The sequence below is a fragment of the Agelaius tricolor genome, unplaced genomic scaffold (genome assembly GCF_023055355.1).
Source record: "Agelaius tricolor isolate 1412-34295 unplaced genomic scaffold, bAgeTri1.0.p SCAF_16, whole genome shotgun sequence".
Lineage (NCBI taxonomy): Eukaryota > Metazoa > Chordata > Aves > Passeriformes > Icteridae > Agelaius > Agelaius tricolor.
In genome coordinates, this window is record NW_027269276.1 from 18,985,848 (window position 1) to 19,001,174 (window position 15,327).

Sequence of the window (15,327 nt, forward strand, 5' to 3'; positions counted from 1 at the left end):
CAGTGTAACAAAACAGTGGAAAGGGAAATTTTGTTACACAAGAGCTTTAAGGGAATTGATTTTGCCTGCGCCGTTGGATACACGGAGATTGGGGTGGGCAGCCAGTGTCCCCTCTGAGACACAGGGGACAAAGGATGCTGGTAGTCATGTCCTTGCCATGTCTTTGAGAGCCTTTGAGGGCAATGATGATTTTGGACTTGCCTGTTACTCCCTGTAGAAGAGGGTGCTCTTTGGGATCTTTTGCCTTCTTGTTTTCCTTCACCTCTCAGAAATCTTAGGCAAAGTCTCTGAATTTCACAGAGCTCCTGATCTCCTCTGAGGAATGACTGGCTCCACTCCTGTTGTTTGTCTTCCTGACACCTTGTCTTTGGGCCAACTTGCTCCTCTTTATTTTTTTGGCTGAACCTTTCTCTGGTGTTCTGTACTGTTTCATACATCCTTGCCTTTTCACCTTGTTCCTGTTGTTGCTCCTATACCCATGCACATGCATTTCCTCTATCCATGCTTCTCAGCTCCATCCTACTGTTACTCCCTAGCAGCACATTCCCTTTCCCCTCTGCTCTCTGGGTGGGGATGGCAGCAGTAAAGTCACTACTGGACCAGCAAAACCTTTTCTGTTAGTGGAGCAAAGCCCTTGGGCACTGGTGGGGTGATTAAGCAGTGTCCTGGTGAAGGCTTTGTGAAAAAGCATCATCCTCCCTTCTGCCTGCTGCCAGGAAGAAGCTGTCCCTGCTGGTTGCTGGGGGACACTGAGGTGATTGATGGCACTGTGGGGATTTTGTGTGGGTGAGTGCTGCAGGCACTGCATGAACCCTGCTCTGCTATCCGGGGTTTGGGGTTTTTCAGACTCAGTCCTGGCAGAGACAGCTGTCCTGGCTGTCCTGCCCAGTTCTGAGCTGCTGTGGGGGCTGTGGGGCATGGCCAGTGTGGTCTGTGAGTGCACCCTGTGACTGGGAGCTGCACAAGTCTGGGGGGTTGGTCCAGGATGCCTCAGCCTCTGCAGCTCCTTAAAAGGCATTGGATTGAGCTGGCCGGTGTCTCCTTACAGGCTGCTGGCAGCTCTGCTGCCTCTCTCCATCCCAGGGAGGCATTCTGTCCACTGAGGATGGAGGTGACTCCAGTGGGAGGGCTTTTCACCCAGAGCCTGCAGGAAGGGCTGGAGGTGCAGAAATCTGGGTGCCCTTTCTGCACTTAGAAGGTTTCAAGTGCCACTGGAGCAGCCCTGCTGTGCCCTGATGGCTCCAGTGAAGAGCTCATCATGGGGGATCCTCTGCCTTCTTGGAAGCTGGGGGTGGGAAAGAAGAGGGTTCCTGTGTCCATGCAGCTCCCACATAGAGTGGGGCTGCTTTCCTGAGGAGCTGTGGCAGGGAGCAAAGTGCCTGGAAGGCAGTGCTGGCTGTGCAGCCTTGTGGTGAAATCCTGCTCCAGCAGCCTGGCTCCATCTCAGGAGCAGGGATGAGAGGAATGAGACCTGTGTGCATTGCACCGGCTGCCCAGAGCCCCACATGGACCAGCAGGACTGCCTGCAGCTGGCCTGGGTGTGCAGGTGCTCCAGCACAATGGCTCTGGGTCATTGCTGTGGGAATCACTTCTCTCCTGAGCCCTTCTTCTCCAGGTAAAGTGAAACTCCCTTGTTCTGCCCCCAACCATCCCCTCAGCAGGACTCTCTCACTCTCTTCCTCTCTTCATGTACTTGGAAACAGTATCCAGGTGTGGTCTCACCAATGCTAAATAAAGGGAAATAACCCCTTCCTTTGTCCTGACCACCAAAAATATCTAACTCCAGTTCTAGCAGGAGTTTCTCCCCAGGAAATTTGAACTGAAGTTCTCTTGAGAGGGTATTTTAGTGCTGCCTTTGCCATCCTGTGACTGAATGAGCATTGTTTGGGAATGGGGTGGGTGAGGGCAGGCATGCAGTAGGGTTAGAGAGGTGACAGGGATCCCTATTCATGAGGATACTAATCCCCAGGAGGGAAAAGGGCATGAACAACCTTATGTGGCTTTAAGGTCAACCCTGTTGGGAGTATAAAGTTAGACCAAAGACCTTTGTTTGTAATAATTCTAATCCACTTGTCCCAGCAGTGCCCCATGTGCTCCCAGCTGCTCTGTATCCTCCTCCCTCTGCCATTCATTGCTGGTCCCTCACAAAGCCCTCCACAATCCCAGGGCTGGTTTAGCATGCTGCAGCTCCTGAGGACGGGGGAAGGAAGTTTGTTTTGTAATTGGATTAGCACTGCTGGGAACAGCTTGTGCACGGTGTCAGGGCTGAGCTGGTGCAGCCCTGGCTTTGTGCCTCTCTGCCTGGTTCTGGGGCAGCTTGGGGCTGTGTTAGCCCTGCAGAACCAGGACTTGACTGACCAAAATGGTGCTCACAGGGCTGTCTCCTATGAAGACAGGCTGGGGGAGTTCAGGCTGTTAAGCCTGGAGAGGCCAAGACTCCAGGGAAACCTTAAAGCCCCTTCCAGTGCCCTCAAGGTCTCCAAGAGAGCTGGGGAGGGAGTTTGGACAAGGGCCTGGAGTGACAGGACAAGGGGGAATGGTTTCAAACTGAAAGAGGGCAGGGTTAGATGAGGTAAGAAGAAACTCTTGGCTGAGAGGGTGGGCAGGCCCTGGCACAGACTGCCCAGAGCAGCTGTGGCTGCCCCTGGATCCCTGGAAGTGTTCCAGGCCACGTTGGATGGGGCTTGGAGCAACCTGGGATAGTGGAAGGTGTCCCTGTCCCATGGCAGGGGATTGGAACAAGATGAGCTTTAAGGTCCTTTCCAACACAAACCATTCTATGATTCTCTGAAAATGTGTAGTTTTGCAGGATGGAGGCAACCAAGAGGGAGAAAAGACTGATAGAATGCAGAACTGGAGCTTGCCCACCTGGGAAATGTTCACTGAATTCTGTCCCTAGTGTCTCCCACCTGCTAGAAACAAAACCCTTTGCTTAGTGCCAAGCCTCACATCACCCATCCCAGCAAAAGTCATCAAGGCTCCCAGGTACCTCAGAGGTTGGAGAGAACCAGCAGCTGATCCTTGTGGGGCTGGGTTAAACCCTCACATTGTCACCCATGCCCCCTTCCTGCCCCTCTGGCTGGGAGCAGTTCCTTGAAGCCCAGCCTGGTGTTTAGTTTGAAACCCCAGCCCTAGCAGGGATGCTGAAGTTACTTGGTGTCCTGGTTTAGGGCAAATTTGGAAGAGAATTTCCAAAGGAGGGCCCCTCCAGTAACCAACCCCCACAGCCCCTCCCCACAACTGGTTCGGGAAGGATTCCTCAGAGAGAAGTGGAAAGAACCTGTTTATTTAACAGGCACAGCATCCCCCAGCACACAAAATGAACAATACCGGATGGCAACACTCTGACAAAGATGACAAATTCAGAAAGTCTCTCTTGGGGGGTGGTCACTCTGTTCTCAGTCCCTCCGGCGCTGCGCCAGCTGCTGCAGGCCACAAGGTGCAAACTCTCGGTGTTTCCCAGGTCCCAGTCCAGAGCAGGTTCAAAATGGTCAGTAAAAGGAAAGGAGAAACGGTCCAGGAAGAAATTTGGACAGTTTAGCTAAACTAGCTAATGAGCAAAAGCAAGCAGAAGCGAAGCAAGCAAGAGTGAGAGAGAGCAAAGGAAAAGCAAAAGCAGAAAAAGCAAAAGCTGCAGTCTCTGTGTCCCGCCAGGCTGATAAGAAAACCAAAACAAAATTTTCCCTCTCCAGAGCCAGTCTTAAAGGCACAGAACAGAATATCCAACATTAACAGAACACATGAATGGGGATACAAGCATCATAACGGCACCCTAGGACACTTGGGTATCCCTGAGAATGTTCTGCCCTGTCTTTTGCCTCCAAGCACAGCAATCTACAGCAGGATCAGATAACAGCTCAGCTGCCAGTGTTTAGAGCAAAGGAGAGAAATTTGCTCCTGATCCCTTCGGGCTGCCAGTGGAATGTGCAGGGTAGCACATACACAGCACACGTGTGCACTGGCACAGACATGCCCAGCTGAACGCCTCCTCTCCAATCTTTTCCTAAAGACCAAAGGACAAATTTCAACTTCTGACTTGGAGACCATCCTCACTCAGTCCCTTCAGGATGGCTCCCAGCATCATTCCAAACCACTGACTTGCTCCTGGTGTCCTGTTTGGAAATTGTCCCAAGACATCTCTGCTTGGATGCCTCCGCCTAATTCTGAGTCTACCCCTGTGAGTAGTTCTGTCATTTTTTGTGCACAGTTTTGGAGGCCTGTCTCCAAACCACCACGCTCAGGCACACAGAAGGGGAAATTGCTTTAAGCTAAAAGAAACGTTGATTTAGATTAGATACAAGAAGTATTTTGCAGTGTGTGTGGTAAAACCCTGGTACAGGTTGCTCAGAGAGGTGGTGGAAGTCCCATGTGTGGAAACATTCAAGGCCAGGGCTTGGAGCAACCTGATCTAATTAAAGATGTCCCTGCTCACAGTAGGAGGTTGGACTAGATGACCTTCTGACCCAAACCTAGGATTCCATGATCTTCCACTGAGACCATCCCAGTGGCCTGCAGTGGTGTGGCTGTGTCCCTCCCCAGAACATCCCAGGCATGATGATTCCACACTACCAGCCCTGCACTTCTTGCTGTTAACATTAGTGGGGGCATCCCAAGGCTGAGGTGGGGAGCAGTGCTGGGGCTGCTCAGAGACATCCTCCCTTTAACATAGCCCAGTAACTCGTGCTGGCAGCAGCTGCTCCCACTCCAAACACAGCCATAATTGTTATTACTGGGCTGTCCTGCTTGGGGCCATACAGAGCAAGATCCTCCTTTTATCATCATCCATGCCATTCCTGTCTTGGCATCTGCAGTAGATGTCTGTCTGTCAGCAGAGCCATCGGGGCACAAGGTCGGGTCACCGTCTGACACTCACAGTTGCTTGGGATGTGGAGTGGGAGCATCTGTGTGCTGTGGCTTGGTGTGGGGGTGGGATGGGGTCTGTCACGGCAGTGATGGGGGGACACAGTGACCCCTCTGCTCTGCTCTGCTCTGCATTAACAGCGCAGCTCCGGGGCCTGTGTGTGCTGGGCTGGGGCAGCAGTCACGAACCATCCCTCCCTGATGGCAACAGCTCATTTCCATTTAGATAGAGGAATTTCAATCTCAGTTTGCCAGCGCTTCACCACGGTGCGACTCAAGACGCCAATTTCCTGTTTTCTCCCCATGCAACCCCAGATGCTCTCTGGGCTCGGGGGCTGCAGCGTGTTCGGGGGAGCTGCGCCGGGCCCGGGGCACAGCTGGGGTGAGAACGGGGGTTCAGTGTGGCCGCGGCTCCGCACGGCGGCTCCGCACCCCGAACTGCCGCACGGCCCCTGGCGCGCTCAGCGGCCCCGCTGGGCCCGGCCTGCTCGGGAGCGGAGGCGCCCGCGGGGAGGCCCCAGGGGCGAGCGCGGAGGGCGACGGGGCGGATACGGGACACTGCACAGCGGACACCGCAGAGCGGACACCGCACACCCTCGCCCCTCATACAGCGCCCACCCTGACCCCTCACACACCGCACACCCTCACCCCTCATACAGCTCCCACCCTCACCCCTCGCACACCGCCCACCCTCACTCCTCATCCCTCAGACCGTCCCTCCGCGGGCGCTGCGGCCGGGGCCGCGCCGGGAGCGCCACCTGCCGGCCGCGCCAGGAGCAGCAGGGCTGGGCCGGCGGGGGCGGGGCTGACCAGTGTGGGGGCGTGGCCTGGCGTGAGGAGGCCGGTCCGGGGGCGCGGCCGCGCAGCCATGTCGGAGGGGCCGGCGGGAATGGCGGCACCGGCGGCGATGGCGGAGACGCGGCTGCGGCGGAAGCAGCTGCTGAGCGCGGAGGAGGTGGAGCTGTTCGAACTGGCGCAGGCGGCGGGCAGCGGGCTGGACCCGGAGGTGTTCCGGTGAGCGGTGGGGGCGCCCCCGCGGGAGCCGCCGGTGAGGCCGGAGCCCCCTCTGACGGGCGCTGCCGGTGTCCCCCCGCAGGGTGCTGCTGGACCTGCTGCGCATGAACGTGGCGCCCCTCGCCGTGTTCCAGGTGCTGAAGTCGATGTGCGCCGGGCAGCGGCTCCCGCCGGCAGCCGAGAGCGGCCCCGCCGCGCCGGCGCCGATTCCCGCCGACAGCCGAGGTACGCGGCGGGCAGGGGCGGAGCGGGGCGGGCGGGGCCCTTCCCCGGGCAGTTCCCGGGCGGAGCCCCCCGAGCACGGCCGGAGCCCGCCGGCCCCCGGGCCCGCGCTGCGGCCGCTGCGGCCCGGAGCGCGCCTGGCGCTGCCCCGTGCCCGGGCCGCCGCGGGAAGGGGCCCGCGGGCCGCTCGGCCGAGCCCGGGAGGCGGCTCCGCCCGAGGGGCCCGCTCCGTGTGAACCCCGGGGGCGGCTCCGCCCGAGGGGCCCGCTCCGTGTGAACCCGGGGGGGCGGCTCCGCCCGAGGGGCCCGCTCCGGGTGAGCCCGGCCCGAGCCCGTTTGTCTTAATGTTCGTGGGCAGCCAGGGGCTGGGGAGAGGCTGCAGTACTTGTGCTACGTTTTGTAGCCTCCTGGCTCTGCTCGCCAAGCCCTTAGCAGAAAAAAGCCACTTTAATCTACGATATTATTCAGTGCTGCTTTGTTTGTATATAACTTAAAACAAGATAAAGTTTCCGGGCCACGAGGAATTCCTGGAAAAGAAGGAAAGCTGTGTTGCTTCCTTTATCCCCACGTGTGTGGTGGCTTCTAACGCTCATCCGGCGGTTTCCATCCTCTAGAGATGGTATTTGTGTGGGAAGATGAAGTAGAATGCTGTCAGCTAAAGCAGTTACTGCTTTTTTATGCATTTTATCTCTTCTTAATACTCTAATGTCCATGGGCAGTAACAACCATAGCCCTAAACTTGTGCCATATGTGTATATATATATATAAATACAATTTTATTTTATTCCTAACCAGTTCTAATAAAATTTTTATTTACTCCCTGAAGTGACTTTTGGCTCGCCAACTCAGTGGATTACTTCCAAAAGGTTTAAACATAAGTAACTAAAATAAGTCTGCTGTCACTAAGCCTGGATTCACAGTGGAAAAGTTAATTTCTCTTGTGGTGTTGTTTGTGGTAAATATTTCTGGTATTAGTTTGGCTTTCAGTGGCCAGTTTGGCCAATTGCTGCCTTATTTCCCAAGATTAAAATATGCCCTTGGTGCAAGTTAATGCACTGGAATTGCTGAAACAGGAAGATTGTGCCCACCAAGGCACAGTTTTGCTGCAGATGCGGTCAAACGTTAAATGCTAAGCTTGGATTTGCCCTCTTTACAAAGCTGTTGCTTGCTAATAGTGATGAAGAGGCACTTGGGCCTCCTCTTTCTTTTCACATTCATCCCTGACCAAATTGCAATGGGCAGCTCCTCTAGACCTTGTCAGAAGTCTTGGTCTTCCCAGCTGTGTCAGGTTTTTGGTTTTTCTGTAACTTGTGTTAAATTAGAGCCCTAACTCACTTTGAATGAAAGCTTCTGTCTTTAGTTTCTGCCAGCCCAGGTGACTTTGCTGTCACACAGCATCTGCTGACATCAGCTAACTCCTTTGTGAATAAAATTGTCACTGAAGAGCTAATGCTCAGAAAATGCTTTAGGCAGAATTTAAGCTCAGCAGGGGCTTAGCACAACTTTAGTCCTGTGTTTTCATTTCTGTGAGTATAAGTAGTGCTGCTAAGACCCTGTTTATATGAAGGATGTATTTTGTCCAGTCCTCCTTTTAGGGATCACAGAATCAGGGAATGGTTGGGGTCAGAAGGGACCTTAAAGCTCATCTCATTTCACTCCCTGCCATGGTCAGGGACACCTTCCACTATCCCAGGTTGCTCCTGGACACTTGCAGGGATGGGGCAGCCACAGCTGCTCTGGGCACCCTCTGCCAGGGCCTCACAACCCTCCTAGAGAAGAATTTCTTTCCAATACCTGATCTAAACTTGCCATCCTTCAACTTGAAAAAGAATCACTTCTCTTTCACTGAGCTTTCTCATTGTGGGCACAGTCCAAGTGAACCCTTCAGGAGTTGGGTAAGTGTCACTGGGGTGTCTGGGGGTGGCCTCTGGGCTGGATCTGTTCTGCAGGACTGTTGGGTTTGCCTTGCCTTGCCTCCTTTCCCTTTGGGAGCTGCTGTAAGGAGGGGGAATCTAAGTGCTGCCTGCTGTTGGCTCTGCAATCTCTTGTTGGAAGGTGCTGCTTCCATTTAAGAAGAGGATGCTGCAGCTTCTATGCAGGACCAGGCATTTGCTAGGGGAGATGCCTCTTCTGCATTGCTGGGTACTTGTTTGTGTGGTTGCAGCCCAAGCTCTGTGCTCGTGACAAGAGCAGCAATTGTCCTGTGCCAGCTTCTCCAGCTGCTTGGTGCCTTTCAGCTCAGCCCTGCACTCCCTCCCCTGTCAGGAGGCAGACAAGTGGCTCAGGGAATCCTGGTCCCACCCAAGCCTGCTCTGCTCCCCGCCTGGGCACAATGTATCAGCAATGAGATCTGGCTGAGGCTTCCCAGCAGCACATCGTGGTGCAGGAGGCTTTAAAAAACAGCTAAAATAAAGCTGATGCAGCAGTTCTGATCAGCACTATTGGTGGTGGGGGATGCCCTGTAGTTATTTCAGCTTTTGTGCTGATGAAGCATCAGGGAGTCTGAAATCAGTAGCTCTGTATTTTCCCACAGAGCACAGCCATGGCCTTCTGTGCTGGCTGGTAACTGAATCTGTGACAGCTGCCTCCAAATTGTGGGTATTGCAACATCCATCTGGCATATTTAGCTGGATGCAGCTTCATTCAAGCTGCATTTGAAATGGTCCCTCAGCATTTCATTTGGGAGGGAAAGTGCTGGATTGAAATAGAAGGAATTTCCCAGGTGTGCTTTCTGTGTGTGTGAGGGGCAGGGTTAAGGACAGTGATGAGTTTGGCCTAGACTAGACATATGTGTAATTAAGTTACCCATTTTCTCACATATTTCTGTGCTTTCTGTTTCCATCAGCCAACCCTCAAGTCCCTGCTGGTTCCTGCAGTTTTCTACCTCTCTATACATATGCATATATCAGTGCCCTGCTCTTTTTTTGGGCTGATGAATAGTCTTTGATGCTTCTCTCACTCTTTGCACTCCAACCTCTTTTTTCACATTCCCCATTTCCCCAGAGAGTGCCTTACCATAAAATTACTTCCTGAAGCTTTGCCCCAGCTAATTTCTCTTCTGAATGTGTTGTTAACATGAACTTGCTTTTCAAAACCTGTCTCCTTTGTGGGGCTGTCACTTGGTGTGTGGATTTTAGGGCTTCAAGGCACAGGAAGAAAGGAGTTGTGCATAGCAGGGGTCAGAATGCTCTCCTGCCCAGGGAAACTCTCACAAACTCCAGTGCCTGTTGGAAAAAACACTGAGCCCATCACCAGCCATGGGCTCTCTCAGAGGTTCTCATGGTGAGTTTTTATGGTCTGTGTGGAAAGATATGCTGTGGACAATCACAAGTTCTTTTCTGCCCCTGCATTTTTAACTGCTTAATTCCTGTGTAAATACTTAGATGCAGTCAAGGCCTCAGAATTGTAAGTGTTGCTGTTCAGTTGTTTCATAAATATTCCTCAATGTATAACACAGCTTGTTGCTAACTTTGGCCTTCTTGTGTGTTCTGCTTGCCATCTTTGTGGTTTTTTATCCTTCCCTGTTTATTCCTTTTTCTCACTTGTTTCTTTCCCTTTGTGCAGCCTGTGTTTAGCTGTGAGCAGCCTTTTGGAGTGGTGACTGTCAGCACTCTTGGGTGCTGCTGGCCATGCCAGCTGCTTTGCATTGCTCTTCCACTCAGCCTTGAGTTATCAGGGTTCAACCTGATGTGGGATTTGTGGTGTGGACTTCTGTATTAAGGAGATAAGGATAATGCTGACAAGGAGAATTCTGTGTAAGGCTCTGATATGGCAGAGGGAATCCCCTTGGATATGCAAAGGATTTATCTTACATTTATTTAATCTGGGGTTTATACATCATACAGTGAATTTTCCTGTGGGTTATACTGGCTATTATGCTTTAATTGTAAATGAAATATCCCCATGGGGTCTGAGTGGTGGTGATGTGTGCCTTGCACCTGAAAATATTCCCAGACACTTTGTGGTCTGCATGTCTTCTCTGAACAAAGATCTGTAGAATGACCTACTGGTGACTTCTATAGGACTAATTAAAGGACTTCTGGAATCCTCATCATGGTTTTCTTACTTAGTTGCTCTTACTCGGGTTTTTTCCAGCACTCCATCAATACCACTCCAATGATTGGATTTCCTGCAGTCACTGAGGAGCAGTTAGGTTCCCTTCTGGATCTTACCCTGCAACTCTCACTCCCCCCAGCTTTTCCTGCCATAAACAATAGAGTTTAAACCTTTTGAATGAAAGGCCTTGATTCATGTTTTGTCTAATGATGGACATGGTAAATGCATGGGACAAGTTCTGTGCACACAGCATTCCTGATGTGAAGTTGTTGCTGTTCCTCTCCCTTCTCCCAGGTTCACATTCCAAAATGAATAATTTTTCTGTATTGTAGGCAACCAACTAGCTTCAATTTATAGACCTCTGTTATCTTCTGGTACAGAAATTATCATTATGCCAGTTTTTTTAGAACTGACAATTTCTCAGCTGTACTGTGCTTTCTGGGATGGCTGAAATTGCCTTGGTTAAAAGTTCCTGTGTCTTTCCCCTCCCAGGAGGTATTAATAAATGTTGAACTTCTCAAAATACAGGTGATGGATAGTGAAGTAGTCTTTTCTACTTCAACAGAAACAGCAGACAAACAGCTTTTATTTGTTCTTCCTTATCCCAGGAATAAATTGCAAAAAGTCTGGGCTGGAATACTCACAACCTGCTGTGCCTCTAGTCCCAGAAGAATGGGTGGCCATGGGGGGTCTCTCCCCTGACACTCTTTTCTTGCAGGAGGTTTGCAGGGTTACCTGAGGCTCTGAGCTTTCCTCTCTGCTGGACATGGAGCTAAATGCTGCACTGCCAGAATTTTTTCAATATGTTTTTTCAGGCTGATTATCAAGCTTTTTTTTCCCCCTCTTTTTCATGCTCTGCAAGGCAAAACCTGACAGAAGAAAAAGGATTTAGAGGAATACTGTAAATGCCAGATTTGTCATGTGGTTTTGCTGCACAGTAATGAGATACAAGTTTGAATTATAACTGAGTGACAATTCATTCTTTCCCCCCACCCTACCAAAGAAACGCTCAAAAAATCAGACTCCACAGAGCTCTCAGAGAACAGTGAGGGACTCTGCCTGGGTGTAACATGGGAGGGTGAGTGAATGGCTTCTGTGGGTGCCTAGCATCTGTCCAGTGTCAAACCATGACAGTCAGCAAGGAAAATATCAGTGAAATCCTTTTGTTCCTCTGTAGTACTTGAAGTACAGAGAGTTTATGTTCATTGAGCTGCTTTTGTGCTTTGTGGTAATTGAATCTGTTATCTCTGATAGTGTAACTGAGAGAAGCACAAACCATGTCTGTCCCTGCACACTTCAGAAGCTGTCCTTGTCTGGTATATGGGTCTGCACAGGCTGCTTCCAGAAATATTCTGGGTATTTATGCAGTTTAACTGGTTTGTTTTACTGTGATTCAGGGCTAGGGGGATGCAGGGCATGTGCTTTGAGCCCAGCTTCTCTTCAGCCCAATGACTCCTTCTCCCCAAGCTGTTTTGGTGAGAACATCGAGGGCCCCACTCCAGGAGTGCTTTAGGAGGGCACCAGTGAGGGTGTGCACACAGCTGGAGTTGTAGGTGGGTCAGGACCTTTCCTCTCAGCAGACAGATGCGTGGGAGAAGGGGAGGACACTGGGGACGTGTCCAGGATTGCTAAAAGCATCATGGTGAATAAATAATGCTTTTATTCCTCCTGCCACTTTTCTCTCAAATACTCTGAGATCACATCTTACCTTTGTGCACTGTGTTTGTTTTCATCAACAGCACTTGCTTTAGTGAAGCTGCTTAAGGTGCCTGAGCTGCAGCACAGCTGGCAAGGCTGACCTGGGATGGTGGCTGCTGGCACAGAACTGCCCTGCTTGACAAGAACAGAGTTTATCAAGAGCACCTGACTTGGCTGGGATAAGTGAATGGATTTTTGTGCCACCCAAATTTTATGAATTAATAATGGCCACCTGCTCCTACTTGGAAGTTCTTAGGTTGTCTTGCTGGTGCATCAAGGTGTTAACTGGTAGTATTGATGTGATCCTGCCCCCAGACAGCTGCTCCAAGGAGGCAGGATGGTCTGGTAACTGTGGACTGTCTACAGCACAGATGACCCAAGATCATGTCCATGGAGACTCTAAAATGTAGAGCAGCTGGTGATACTGTGCAGGCTGCACTGTGAATGGTTGCCAAAATGTCACTCTTCATTTTAATTGCATGCATGTAATTACAGCCCACTGTATTCCTGGTTTGTTTCCTCATTTTATGATGCTCTGTGGAGGTTGCCATCTTTAGTAAATGCTGTACATCATGTTCCTTTTATTCTCTTTCCTAAAGTGAGTCCTAGTTCTCACCTGAGGGAGTGGCAGGGAAAGTCAGTGTCCCTCATTCCCTCAGCAGCAGTGAGTCTGTCACTCTCTCCTCTAACAGATCCTGTTGCCCCTTGCCTCCCTCAGTTTCTACCTTTGTACCCACTGCTGCTCCCTGCTCCCACTCTGTCTCTTAGAGCTCAGTTGTGCCTCCAGGAGGGGAACTCTCACCTCCTGAGCTCTGTAAGACAACCTGGAAGGCCTGTGTAGAAGTCTGAGTTCCTGAGAACCCCAAGAGATGATAGGAAATCCAGATTTGCTCATTGAGTGACAAAAGTGATATGGAGAGAGGTGTGTGTGATCTGATGATGTGGCAGCAGTCTCAGACACCAGTGGACACTGGCACATCCTTTCACTTATCCCAGCTCAAGGTGCTGGAAACTCTTGGTGCTCCAGCAGTGCTGTTTGCTGTGCTGCTGTTCCTGCGTGCAATGACTGGAATAAAGTGGCTGGTTACTTTGGAGATTAAACCTCATGAAAATTAAAAATGCTTCTACTGTAACTTCTTTGGGATTAGTGGCACCGATACCTGTTGGGCTGAATTCACCAATTTGCTTTCTGCACTGGATGCTGAAGATGTTTGTGAGATCAATGGAATTTTGCCTCCTGCATGGTTCCTGAGGGAACGCTTGTGGCTAGCTGCTGTGTGGTGGTGCTTGGGCTGGGATGTGAAAGCTCATGGATGTTTCTGTTTATTCAGGGAGGAATAAAAGCAGCTCTGCTGTGGGTGGCTCACAGATTCTGGCCGAGAGGAGCAGCCGGGAAGGATCTGCCCAGAGGATGCCCCGGCAGCCGAGCGCCAGCCGCGGGCAGAAGGCAGCAGCCTCTGGGAAGAGCAGCGGGGGAGGCAACAGTGCCTAAAAAAGGCTTAGAACACATGGATTTCAGTGCTTGACAATGACTGTAAATTGTGCTTCTTAAAGATGCTTGTGTTGTATGTATTAAACTAAACCCATGATTTGTAATACAGAAAACAGAGCTGTTGGTTCTTATTTCCAAAACTTCCTTTGGCCACACTGACTGCTTAGAAATCTTCCTGCATTTGGCTTTTCCTATTTCCCCATCTGCCTCTTTACAGCATTCCAGCACCTCTATGTGAAACCAGATTGATCTCTCCCAAACATAATCCCAGGTTGTGTCCTCCCAGTGGTGCTGATGTGATTATTCATTTACAAAGCATTACAGCCCCCTTTGCCTCAGGAGCCAGGTCAGAGGGGGAGGTTGGGCCAGGTAAGAGAGGGAACAGCTCCATCACTTAGGGCAAGACACATACAAGTCCCTAAAACAGGTGAGTGGGTTTCTTGGAGCTCAGGTGTTACCAGGCATGGTTCCAGAGGGTTTCTAGGCAGTAGGGTGCCTCCTAATGGCTCTGGGAGCTCAGGGGCTGCTGATGAATTCCATGTCCCTAATAAGGAGAAAGTGCCTCCATTCTATGGGAGTTGGATGGTGATTCCTAAACTCAAGATCTCCCTCTCACAGGCCTGCTTCAACAGGGGCTGAAGTGAGATTTGCAAGGTCTGGGTTTCTCCTACTCGGATCAAATAACAAAATGCAGCTGCTCCCCTTGGTAACACTGAGGTGGTGGAGTTCAGAGGCCTGAGGGGAGGTAGCCATGCACAAGTTGTGGTCACAATGCTGGGCATCAGGAGAGCAGACTTTGGCCTCTCCTGCTTGGTACAGTCCCATGGGATCAAGCCCTGGAGGGAAGTGGCACCCAAGGAAGAGGGTTGATATTCTAGAATATCAGTGCTCAAGAGTGGTCCCACCTGAGAACCCAGAGCTGCATCCCATGCCTGAGCTCCAACTACAGCCCTGACATCCCTTCCTGGGGCCACTTCCCTGGCCCCTGTCACCCCCCTCCCCATGTTGAACCCCTCTCATGCCCTCAGCCTTGTTCTCTCCAGGCTCTGCAGGGCTGGAGATGCTGCTGGGAGCTGCAGGGTGTTGGGGCTTGGCTGGGGTGCAGCATCTCGGGGCAGGGGCTGCCTTCTGTGCCACTTCAGCTCAATATCCTGGGGGCTGTAGGTCCCCTGAGGTTGCCAGGGACACTGGAAGGGACAGGGCAGGATGTGGGGTGTTTGAGGGGTGCTAGGGTCAGCCAGGGCTGCAGGGAACACTCCTACCCCATGAGACAGCATTAGGTTAGGTGGTTAAGAGCTCATCTCCTGGAATTGAGATAAGCAGGGGGAGGTGGAGTAGCCCTGGAAACCTCCACCGTGCCAGGGATTCCCTGTCCTGCTGCTCCCAGGGCTCTTGTGGGGTTCAGAGGTGGCCAGAGGGTGAATGGGGCCATTGCAGGTCACAGCTGGTCCCTTGCTAGGGCCAAAGTCACAGTGTGGGATACAAGGAAAGAGCAATTTCAGATTGTGACTTAGAGGACATTCAGGGGAGGAATGAAAAGTGGGGAAGAAGAGGGACCAAGATGGTTGTGGAGAGCCATAAATGTGGGAAAATAGAGGGATAAGGATATGATGGCCTGGGTGGCATCTAATGCCCATCTGCCAGTGTGGGATTACAGACAGCCTGTGCTTCCTGGGGTTACACACTGAGCCTTGCTGGTGGCTGAAAGTGGGGGACATGGACATTTGTCACTCTTAGGGTCCTTAGGGCAGGACATTGACTGAGGCATTTCCTGTGCAAACCTGGTTTTTGACAATTATTCATTGTTTAAATGGGCAACATTGACTGTAGCATTGCCAAGGAGGCTTATAAAATCCACAGATAATTTTATGAGATTTGCTTTATAAAGCAGTTAAAGCAGATAAGCAAATCAAACTAATTAAGGCTATGTCAATATTTGCACAGAGATGTGTTATGTCAAGTGGAATTTGTACTACCTGAGTGAC

At 51.4% G+C, this 15,327-nt stretch overlaps 1 protein-coding gene across 1 annotated transcript; it reads left to right on the plus strand.

The window, feature by feature from the left end:
* Positions 1 to 5,689: 5,689 nt before the first annotated feature.
* LOC139597051 (mitotic-spindle organizing protein 2B-like) lies at positions 5,690 to 13,455 on the plus strand. Its single transcript, XM_071442007.1, has 3 exons — positions 5,690 to 5,874; positions 5,957 to 6,099; positions 13,182 to 13,455. Exons 1-3 carry the CDS (start codon positions 5,729 to 5,731, stop codon positions 13,340 to 13,342), a joined length of 450 nt encoding a protein of 149 aa, XP_071298108.1. The 5' UTR covers positions 5,690 to 5,728; the 3' UTR covers positions 13,343 to 13,455.
* Positions 13,456 to 15,327: the final 1,872 nt, after the last annotated feature.